Genomic DNA, 12133 nt, shown 5'->3' with positions numbered 1-12133 from the left:
TTGCTTGACCCAATTGAAGTCACAAATGGCAGTGATTTGGGGTCACTGGAATACATGTGACAGGGCATCTGGCTCGGAGCTGTCCTTTAAGTAGTAGATTTGTAACAGTTCATTGTGTCACTATGCCGACAAGGGCTGCTGAAATTGCTGCTGCAGATGCAGTACTGTTCAACAGAGCCAAACATGGTCTTCTCTCTCAGGAGCGCCACATGGCTGTTCGGAGCCTGGCCTTCTTGTGACTGTACAATCTCATGACCACTGCTGCCAGCAGTAATGTACAGTTGCAACATTCTTGCTTGTAACATAGTTACATAGTTAGTTTGCTGAGTTGTAAGGGAAAGGGAGGCTATAATTGAATCTCTAAGTCAGCATTGATGGCTTTGTGAGTGGATTAATTGTGACAGTAAAAACTTGTTCAAATTTCAATTTTACAGTATCAAGGCTACATTTTCCATTATCGCCATTTTATCAGTGTAATTTTTTCCCGTGTTATGTGCCAGTACTGCAGTGCCTCTTACTTTTTATGGTTTTTTTTTTTAAATTATAATTAAGAAATTGAAAGTCATCAGAAGCCTGTTGAAGTAGAGCATCCTCAGTGTACTTCAGTCAGCAACAAGAAGTAAAGATAGTTTTTGTACAAGTTATTTTGTGGACCCACACAGTCAAAGATCTATTCAGTTTGCCCGCATCTCTCTGCAAATTATGATATCTTTCCAACAAATACTAATTACGATATATGCCAGTTTATGATGACAACATCAGAGTTATGAAACCAATTCTAATGACTGAGGTTAGCATACTGGATTCACATTTTGGAGGACTATGTTTCAAATCCCCATCCGACACTCCAGATTTAGGTTTTCTGTGATTTAACTAAAGTGCTTAAGACAAGCCAGGAATGTTCCTTTGAAAAGGCATGGCCAATTTCCTTCCCCATCCTTCAATATCCAAGTGTTCAGTGTCTAATGACCTCATTTGGGATGTTAAATGCTAATCTTTGTTCAATGCTAATGAGCGTGTATTACCTTAAATACAGCATTGTACTTATGAGGAAAGGTAATCATTATTCTTACTGAGGGCATAAGCTAGAAAGTTGAACAATAGTGTTTAACATTAACTGATTTCTGTGTTGTTAGTGAAAGATCATTGCAGTAATATGAAAAAGAAAAAGAAACTTTCTTTTGTTGTACAGCTATTTGAGCCAAATTAGTATAAGTATTAGTGATACAGATACAGAATATTTAGAGAGAAAGCAGTGCATTTTTGTATGTTTCACAGTAAAAAGATACAGTAAAAATAATAAATTTGGTTTTACTGTTGTAACCTAACATTTGTATAAATGATACTCAATTTAACAGGGAAGCATAGTAAATTATGATTGTTCATTTTAGAGAAAAGAAATCTTAATAAGTATATTGTAGGTCACGACAAACAATCACTAATACGCAGAAATACGCAGAATGGTAGGAAGGTGGCACAGAGGATCAAGTATTCTTACTAACTGTTGTAGCTCATGTGTGGGTACCACATTTATTACAAACAGCCTCATACAGACACCAAAATGCTGATCTATGTGGCAGTTCCAGTATGCGTGGTCATGGAAGTAGGAGCAAGCATATACCTGTGCCTATATCCCACCCTCCATTAATCAGCATGTGAGTGATCGTTGCTCATCATTTTTCATATTTTTTCCCATCCCAGAATTTCGGCTATTGCAATTATTTTTTTCTGATCTTGTAAGTAGTATTTTGAAGCTGAATTTATTTTAATATGATATGGTGTGCTGTTATGATGATGCATAACTTTTTCATAGATGTGCATTTTCTGTGTGGTAGATGTGATTATCAGTTTCATATGTAGAAGTTGAGCGTAAATATATGTTATATGTTCTCCTTTTGTTGCAGCCAAATGAAGATACTTTAATCCAGGTGGAGGATGCATCAACTCATATAATTTGTGATGGAGACATACAACTGAGGCAGAAGCTGCGTACCATTCTTCTTCAATGTCTTAACAAATTTTGATCATTTGTGGTGTATTTCATCATTCTAAGTTTCATGAATACAACAATTTTTTGCGTAGTTCTTATGACAAAGTGAATGATTTGTCTTGTATATGCAACAGTTTGTGTCAGATAGAAAAACTGTAAGTAACTTTTCAGATTCAAGTACATTCGAAGATGTGTGGGAAAATGGGCCTACCCTGAAATCTCAAAGCTTAGAGAAAAGTGTTGCCATCTGTTGCTGGGTACAGGAACTATCAAAATTGACATTGACTTCACCAGTAAATATCCTAATGTGATATTTATTGTGAAACCAATGTCAAATTTGATAATTTCCATACCTGGCAACAGATAGCAACACTTTTCTCCAAGCTTTTACATTTGAGGGTTAATCCATTTTTATGTGCACGTCTTCATTTATACAGCATCAGAAGAAAGGAACAAAAACACTTGATCTTACTGATTATGATTGAACAAAAATTTGACACGCTTTTTTTCTGATGAATCACTTTTTTTTCCTCACTAAGTTTTATTTGCAGTATATATAGCTACCAAACTTTCCTTTACAGATAAAATCTAATATATTTTATGAAAAAGGAGAAATTAATCAGTAATTTAGAAATATTTTTTTGCTTATATGTGTTTAGGTATAAGACTATTTCAATTATCTGAAGTTTCTCTGACAAATTTAACTTCGAATTTGTTGTAAATGTGTGGGTTTGTATAAAATTGCTGTACTTACCTGACAATGTAATAAATATGTTGCAAACATGTCACGTATTTTCTTGACTCTTAATAGAAATCAGAAACTTGACATTGAATGGTGTTCCTGAAATGTTGCCTAACCCATGGAATTCCTGTGTTCCCACCCTCCCCCCTTTCTGCCTTCAATGGTCTAACTATCAAAATTCTAGTTTTTGGACTAAATCTCTCCTTTCAGAACAACCTCCGATCCTTCACAGTCTGCTAGTCCCTGTCCATGATCCTACAGGAACAAAATGCTGTGTTACCACATTGCTGATGTACATCTCCTCCATCATAAGATACAATGTAAATACACTCCATGCCTCTGCTCTAGTTTTGGAATGAAACTACCCAACAAGATCTGTGCTACCCTCAGAGAATGTCCTTCCCATTCACTCCCCTCAATCCTCCACAGCACCCATTCTCTTCCTGTCTGGGATCCTTCATCTGTTACACCCAAAAAGAATCTCTCTTCCAATACATCATGAAATTCGGAACCCAGTCCACTAAGACTGAGAAGGGATTTCAAAAGATGCCACCTAAAGCCGTATATGCAAATTCAGTCATGTTGAACTGGTCAAAGATCTAATCTCTTTTGCCTGATCTTTACAGTGGAAATTTTATTTTACTAATAATCCCTCTTAAAAGTGGTGAACATTATTGAACCTTCCCTCTCCCAACTCAGATCACCAGCTGTCTGATTTGTGCTCCTATAAGCCCTGTGACAGAGCTCTCATCCCAGAAGACCAACCCTACCTTAAATCCTTACTCAAATTCATAGATCCATCCTAGAACCCACCACTTGCACACCCACCATCTATTATGTTTTTTAAATTCCACAGAATCTCTTCCTTCATTACCCAAGATCTCCAATAAATTATGCAGAGCCTAACTTCCTATGTAAGGACACATACCATCTTTATCTCATTGCCACATGGTTCTATCACTGTTGACATCACTTCATTTTCTAGTTACCACCCTCCATTCCCTTGGCTTTGGTCCTATCAAGTAGTGCCTCAGCCATTGTCCTGCCAACATTCAATCCCTCATCTCATCCTTAAGTAGGTGAACAATTACATACCTCTCAATGAATTCTTCTCCTTCAAGGGGAAGACAAAACATCTGGGGCCGAACTATGGGCATCCATATGGCACCTTCATATCCAGCCTGTTTATGGTCCACTTAAAGGAGTCCTTCCTGGCCACAGAAATTGTAAACCCCCTTGCCTGTGTCAAGTTCATTAATGGAATATTAGATCAATTTTATCCCATATCCTCCAAAGGCTTAACACATTTTCTGCTGTCTATTTCACATGATCTTCAGCTCAACATGGTGCCTCTTTGGCTGCTGTTCTCCTCCTTTGTAATGGCAAAGGAGAACTACTAACCAGATACAGTACCGCCACTTAAAATAGCTGCCATTCATTCCACACTATAGAATATGTCACATATAGTCTAACCACTCAAGGTCCTCATATTGGTAGTAATGAATCAATCTCTTGTCCAGCATGCTGCCAGTCTTAGTAAGTTTATCATGGAGAGGACTATAACCCAAACCTAGTCCACAAACAGATGTCCTGTGCAATATATAGCTACCTCCTACTAAACAACTCCCCCCCACCCCTTTTTTATAAATCCAGTTACGCCTCAAACTGGAATGGCTCAAATGTCCCTCCCAGGAGCTTTCAATAACTTCATTGTGCCCTGAAATGAAGAATGTCCTTCCCAAAATCCTATCCTTTTCTCCAGAAATGGATTTCTGTTGTCCACTCAATCTATGAGATACCCTAGTCCATCTTTGTCACAACTACCCAAAACCCCTTGCTACACGAATCCTATTCCTGTGAAACAGTTTGATGCAAAAACATGCCCCGCGCACCCACACAGTGCAGCTTATTTACATACATACTGTAACCTATCAGGGTCAAGACCATCTGCTGAAACTGAAATTGTGCCATAAATAAGTTCTGTTGCAGTTTCCACACAATCTTCTAAGTAGATGAGGCCACCAGTTTGCTACCCATCCATATGAATGGCAACCATTTAATTATGGACTAGAGTGAACATGACTACCAAGGTTAGAGAAAATGCTCTTGAGTTGAACATGCTAACCTCAAATGGCTGCTCTTTAAACCCCCCCCCCCCCCCCCCCTCCTTCCTACATCACTCTTTTTCAGCTCCTTAATCTACACCCACACTGGTCTCTCTGCTGTCTCCTCTTTTGTTGTATCATGTTTACTCTCCTTTTGCCAACTCAGTTCCATTCTTTTGTATATCACACATGACTTTCCTATAACTAAATGAGTTTACCATTGTCATACTCATTTTCTGTTCTTTGCTGTCTCTACCTCCTAATGCTACCAGCCTCCCTTCTCTTCAACTCCCACCTTCTTGCTCCTCCAACCAGATGCAACACCTCACCCTAGTTGGGCTGCAGTACCAGAACCATATAGTCATAAAGGTATTATTTCCTATTTCGGCTTGGAGGAGTGTCATTGTTTAGCTTAGCTAAATGCGCCTGTCTTGTGTTCAACTATGTGGCCAGTGGATACTGCTTTCATTGCTTGTCCTCCATACTGGAATTTCCAGAATAAATTGCTTCAGGTAGTCTCATGTATTGATATTTTCTGTTTGTTGAATGAACCGATTATTGATGTAAATGTAAATTGTATTTGGTGAATAAAAAGGCATCATAGTTAATTACATTTTGCAGAACCTATTTATATATTTAGGTGAAAAAGGTTAATACGTATAGTAATATGGTAAAGCAATTTTAACCAAGTGTTAGCGATGATTAAGTTATGCTCTGTGCAAAATTCTACCACATGGGTTCCTCTTTTTCTTACACCCAGTCCATATTCACCTACTATGTTTCCTTCTCTCCCTTTTCTTACTCTCGACCAAACTGCAAAAAGATGGGAATTTAAGGAGATGGGACCTTGATAAACTGACAGAACCAGTGATTGTAGAGTGTTTCAGGGAGAACATTAGGGAACTATTGACAGGACTGGGGGAAAGAAATACAGTAGAAGAAAAATAGGTTGCTTTGAGGGATGAAATAGTGAAGGCAGCAGAGGATCAAGTAGGTAAAAAGATGAGGGCTAGTAGAAATCATTGGGTAACAGAAGACATATTGAATTTAATTGATGAAAGGAGAAAATATAAAAATGCAGTAAATGAAGCAGGCAAAAAGGAATACAAAAGTCTCAAAAATGAGATCGACAGGAAGTGCAGAATGGCTTAGCAGGGATGGCTAGAGGACAAATGTAAGGATATAGAGGCTTATCTCACTAGGGGTAAGATAGATAATGCCTGCAGGAAAATTAAAGATACCTTCGCAGAAAGGAGAACCACTTGCATGAATATCAAGAGCTTTGATGGAAATCCAGTTCTAAGCAAAGAAGGGAAAGCAGAAAGGTGGAAGGAGTATATAGAGGGTCTATACAAAGGCAATGTACTTGAAGACAATGTTATGGAAATGGAAGAGGATGTAGATGAAATCGGAGATATGATACTGCATGAAGAGTTTGACAGAGCACTGAAAGACCTGAGTCGAAACAAGGCCCCCGGAGTAGACAACATTCCATTAGAACTACTGACAGCCTTGGGAGAGCCAGTCCTGACAAAACTCTACCATCTGGTGAGCAAGATGTATGAGACAGGCGAAATACCCTCAGACTTCAAGAAGAATATAATAATTCCATTCCCAAAGAAAGCAAGTATTGACAGATGTGAAAATTACCGAACTATCAGTTTAATAAGTAACAGCTGCAAAATACTAATGCGAATTCTGTACAGATGAATGGAAAAACTAGTAGAAGCCGACCTCGGGGAAGATCAGTTTCGATTCCGTAGAAATGTTGGAACACGTGAGGCAATACTGACCCTACGACTTATCTTAGAAGCTAGATTAAGGCAAGGCAAACCTACGTTTCTAACATTTGTAGACTTAGAGAAAGCTTTTGAAAATATTGACTGGAATACTCTCTTTCAAATTCTGAAGGTGGCAGGGATAAAATACAGGGAGCGAAAGGCTATTTACAATTTGCACGGAAACCAGATGGCAGTTATAAGAGTCGAGGGGCATGAAAGGGAAGCAGTGGTTGGGAAGGGAGTGAAACGGGGTTGTAGCCTCTCCCCAATGTTATTCAATCTGTATATGGAGCTATCAGTAAAGGAAACAAAAGAAAAATTCAGAGTAGGTTTTAAAATCCATGGAGAAGGAATAAAAACTTTGAGGTTCGCTGATGACACTGTGTCAGAGACAACAAAGGACTTGGAAGAGCAGTTGAACAGAATGGTCAGTGTCTTGAAAGGAGGATAGAAAATGAACATCAACTAAAGAAAACGAGGATACTGGAATGTAGTCGAATTAAGTAGGATGATGCTGAGGGAATTAGATTAGGAAATGACACACTTAAAGTAGTAAAGGAGTTTTGCTATTTGGGGATGAAAATAACTGATGATGGTCGAAGTAGGGAAGATATAAAATGTAGACTGGCAATGGCAAGGAAAGCATTTCTGAAGAAGAGAAATTTGTTAACATCGAGTATAGATTTAAGTGTCAGGAAGTCGTTTCTGAAAGTATTTGTATGGAGTGTAGCCATGTATGGAAGTGAAACATTGACGATAAATAGTTTGGACAGGAAGAGAATAGAAGCTTTTGAAATGTGGTGCTACAGAAGAATGCTGAAGATTAGATGGGTAGATCACATAACAGATGAGGAGGCATTGAATAGAATTGGAGAAAAGAGGAGTTTGTGGCACATCTTGACGAGAAGAAGGGACTGGTTGGTAGGACATGTTCTGAGGCATCAAGGGATCATAAATTTAGCAGTGGAGGGTAAAAATCGTAGAGGGAGACCAAGAGATGAATACACTAAGCAGATTCAGAAAGATGTAGGGTGCAGTAGGTACTGGGAGATGAAGAAACTTGCAAAGGATAGGGTAACGTGGAGAGCTGCATCTAACCAGTTTCAGGACTGAAGACCACAACAACAACATGGTAAAGCAGAGAATTAGCTACACAAATGTGGTACGAAGGTAAGTGATAGAATATAGATGGAATAGCTACACTCCATGTTAATCTCCCTTTGTGTCATTGCAAAACAATTTTGAAAAATTCTCATAGGTTCTTCCTCCCATTCGTCCCTCTTGTTTCCATTGTTGTCAGTGGCTTTACTAATCATTGCCAGAGCATTAGTCTTATTTCTCTGAACTCTTTGCTCTCATTGGCTGGGTGAAGCAATCTGATGTGATGTAAACTGATGCCTATGTGCCTCTCATATCAACCAAATTGCAGGTATACACTCTCGCTTGCGATTGCACGCGCGCGCGCGCGCCACACACACACACACACACACACACACACACACACACACACACACACACACAGTCATTTGTGATGGCAGATATGACAGTCTCGACATCTCTCCCCAAACTCATTGCGCGCACGAGTGTATACCTGTCCTTTTTCCCCCCTAAGGTAGGTCTTTCTGCTCCCGGGATTGGAATGACTCCTTATGACTCCTTACCCTCTCCCTTAAAACCCACATTGTTTCGTCTTTCCCTCTCCTTCCCTCTTTCCTGACAAAGCAACCACTGGTTGCAAAAGCTTGAATTTTGTGAGTGTGTTTGTATTTATGTGTCTATCAACATGCCAATGCTTTTGCTTGGTATATTACATCATCTTTGTTTTTAGATGTATTTGTAGTTGGTTTTCCTTGCAAACTGTCTAGTGACAGCTATGCACAGAGCTCACTGCTACGCATAAGACCTATGTAAACTTTGGTATCACTTTCACTTTTTATATAAACTGCTCATAAAAGTTTTTCGCTACCTTTATAATGGAGGAAAAAAGTAACTTGTGCTGTTGGTTTTGTTCAAGAATATGTACTCTCTCCAGTTGTGACTGGGACAATTTTTCTTCTGTATATTGTTCAGTCTGCCAGCGTATCCTGAAGGGTCAGTTCAAGCTTAGACAATGTGTGCATTGCATACTATTATAAGGAGGATTGTCTGCACTGGAAATTACCAGCTGAATTAGCTTATATATAAGTGACACAAATTCCTTGTCTCGAGAGGATCGACAAAGGAGGATTTATAACATTCTGCCTCCAATCTTTACAGAGAATGACTTGCTTGGATTTTGAAAACATGGATCATGTGAAACCCAACACTCACTTTCATTACGTGCTTTACTGAAAGCTATGGATCAAGGCAACAAAGTAGATCTAGTATTTCTTGATTTCCGAAAAGCATTTGACTTAGTACTGTATTTATGCTTATTGGGAATAGCCTGATCATATGGAGTACCAAGTGAAATTTGTGACTGGATTGAAGACTTTTTGGTAGGGAGGAAACAGCATGTTGTCTTGGATGGAGAGTCATTGTCAGATGTAGAAGTAACTTCTGGTATGCCCCAGGGAATTGTGTTGGGAACCTTGCTGTCTATGTTGTATATTAATGACCTTGCAGACACTATTAATAGTAAAATCATGCTTTTTACAGATGATGCAATTGTCTATAAAAAAAAGTTACTATCAGAAAGAAGATGGAGAAATATTCAGCCACCTCTTGATAAGATTTCATTGTGGTTCAGGGATTGGCAACTTGCTTCAAATGTTAAGAAATGTAAAATTGCACACTTCACAGTACAAGAAACATAGCATCCTATGACTATATCAGTGAGTCACTGTTGGAATCGGCTAACTCATACCAATACCTGGGCGCAACACTTTGTAGCGATATGAAATGGAATGATCACATAGGTTCAGTTGTGGGTAAAGCAGGTGGCAGACTTTTGTTTATTAGTAGAATACTGGAGAAGTACACTCAGTCTACAAAGAAGATTACGTACAAATCTCTCGTGTGACCAGTTCTGGAATATTGCTCAAGTGAGAGGACCCCTGCCAGAAAGGAGTAACGGGGGATACTGAACATATACACAGAAAAGCAACAAAAATGGTAACATGTTTGTTTAATCTGTGGTAGAGAGTGACAGAGATCCTGAAGGAATTGACTAGAAGGCTCTTGATGATAGTTTATGTCTGTCTCGAGAAAGTTTATTAACAATGTTTCAAGAACTGCCTTTAAATGATTGTCTTAGCTATGTGCTACAACCCCCTATGTATTACCAACATAGTGATCATGATGATAAGGTTAGAATAATTACTGCAAGCACAGTCACATTCAAACAATTGTTCTTCCTACACGCCATATGTTAATGGAACAGAAAGAAGCCCTAATAACTGGTACAATGGGACCTCTGTCATGCACCTTACTGGGGTTCGCGGAGTATAGATGTCGATTTGTTTTAAACCCTAACCATAAAGACTGGCATGCATGACAGGTATTTCGTGTGGGGATAGTGTCGACCTGATTTGTGGGGAAGCCTAGGCGCAGCCTCCAGCGCAAGCTACCTGGCAGAACAGGGATGTTGTGTTGGAGAAATATCACCCTGCAATCTACATGTCATGGGAATAAAAGGGTTTCCAAGGCTTTGACACACAGTTTTTGCTGCACATGAGAAAAGGGGCAGGGGGAAATGGATAGGGAGAGAGGCGGCATGAGGGGATTTGTGGAGAGAAAGGGGAGGAGGAGATGGACAGATGGAGGAGAGGACAAGATGGACAGTATGGGAGGAAGAGAGAGAAAAATAGGAAATTGACTGAGAGGTGGAAGGAGGAGACCAAGAGGGAGTCAAGTTGATGATGGGCAAAGAAGGGGAGGGGGAGATGGACCAAGAGAGTCGTGCATTGTATGTGGCATAGATGAATGCTGGTGAAAAGACTAGTATGTATTAAAGCAGACTTTGTATGCCTTGGATCTCCTCCCAAACGTGTAGATCAATTTCAACCAAATTTAGCACACAAACAGCTAACTTCCCAAGTATCAGCACTGTAGGGTTTATAACCTCCTACCTCCAATAGGACGAAACATCCTCTTTTTCTGCCCCTGCCAGATAGGCTGTCCTCCACAACAGATGTGTTGGGATAGTATTGGCTTGCTTTATCAATTTGCTTTGCAGGGTAACCTACATGTCTGATGCTGGAAAATTATATTCTTCCCACTCACATGTAGGGTGTCCTCCATTACAGGCATATTGTGTTGGAATAGTATCAGCTCTATTATCAACCTATTTCACTGGGGCTATATGTGTTGATAGACGTGATGGAAGAGGTTCAGTTGAATAGAGGATGGTATGACACAGAGGAGTGTTGGAGAGGATGGACATGGAGACAGGGGCAAGAAGGAAGGAATAGAAAGAGGAGGGTATGGTCAAACAGGGGTGGAAGAAATGGATACATAGAGGTAAGAAGTGGGAGAGGAGTTGGTGGGAAGTGATGGACAGTGGAAATTGGAAATTTGTGGTAAGGTCTTATGGCACCAAACTGCTTAGGTCATTGGTCCATAAGCCTACACATTACTTAATCTAACTTACACTATGGACAACACACAAAAACATGCCTGAGGGAGGTCTCGAACCTCGGACGAGGGGCGTCAAACAGATCATGACAAAGTGCCTTAGACTTCACAGCTACTCGCGCAGCAGATGGACAGTGGGGGTAGTTGGAGATTGATAGATAAGGAGGGTGGGAGCAGTAATAATTGTGACAGGAAGGGAGGGAGGAGGAAGGAATAGACTGTCAGCCCCTGTTGTATAAGCTTCCCTGCACGACAGATGTGTTGGGGGAAGATTGTTGACCTGCTTTATACGGCAGATTACATTTCAGGGGCAATAAATGGTTTGGAAATTGTAAGCTCATCCATATCATAAGAGGCGTATTGTGCTCAAACAGAATCAGCCTGCTTTACATGTCAGCATATGTGTCAGAAAAATAAAAAGTGTTTCAGACCCTTGACATGTAGGCTGTGCTCCACTAGAGACAGGGGGCAGGCAGGGATGGATACAGAGAGAGTGGGACAGGAGGTGATTTGTAGGGAGAAGGGCAGGAAGGGGTGTACAGAAAGAGAGGGGAAGGAAGATGGACAGAGATAGAGGGAATAGACAGAAAGAGGGGAGGCAAGAGGAGATGGGATGAGGATTTTGATAGATTGGGAGGCAAGAAGGTAATAGGTAGAGAGGGGAAGGAGGAGATGGATCAAGAGAGGTGTGCATTATATGTGACATACTTGAATGCGAACGAAGCCATAGGGAAAAAGCTGGTCTTAAAATATATAAAGCTGAGGATGTGTATGTACGTCTGGGAACTCCTCACAGACTGCTGGACCGTAGTGGACCAAATTTGGCATACAAAATTCCGTGTCCTGAGAGGCCAAACATAGTGGTGCTGATAACACTTTAATATGTACAGAGATACATAATTACGCAGTTTTTAAGCCACTATCCTGTAAGCAGCTCTGTATGTTAGGTGTGTTGTTTGGG

At 40.0% G+C, this 12133-nt stretch overlaps 1 protein-coding gene across 1 annotated transcript in view; it reads left to right on the top strand.

The window, feature by feature from the left end:
• Positions 1–2773, top strand: part of LOC126351252 (integrator complex subunit 9) — a 98548-nt gene extending 95775 nt beyond the window's left edge. The window contains exon 13 of the mRNA XM_050002587.1: positions 1905–2773. Within this exon, the coding sequence (XP_049858544.1) occupies positions 1905–2024 (120 nt within the window). The 3' untranslated portion in view covers positions 2025–2773. The remainder of the gene's footprint in view (positions 1–1904) is intronic.
• Positions 2774–12133: the final 9360 nt, after the last annotated feature.

The sequence above is a fragment of the Schistocerca gregaria genome, chromosome 1, assembly GCF_023897955.1.
Source record: "Schistocerca gregaria isolate iqSchGreg1 chromosome 1, iqSchGreg1.2, whole genome shotgun sequence".
NCBI classification, from domain to species: Eukaryota; Metazoa; Arthropoda; class Insecta; order Orthoptera; family Acrididae; genus Schistocerca; species Schistocerca gregaria.
The sequence above is the reverse complement of the archived record's forward strand: the minus strand, read 5'-3'. Positions and strand labels throughout refer to the sequence as shown.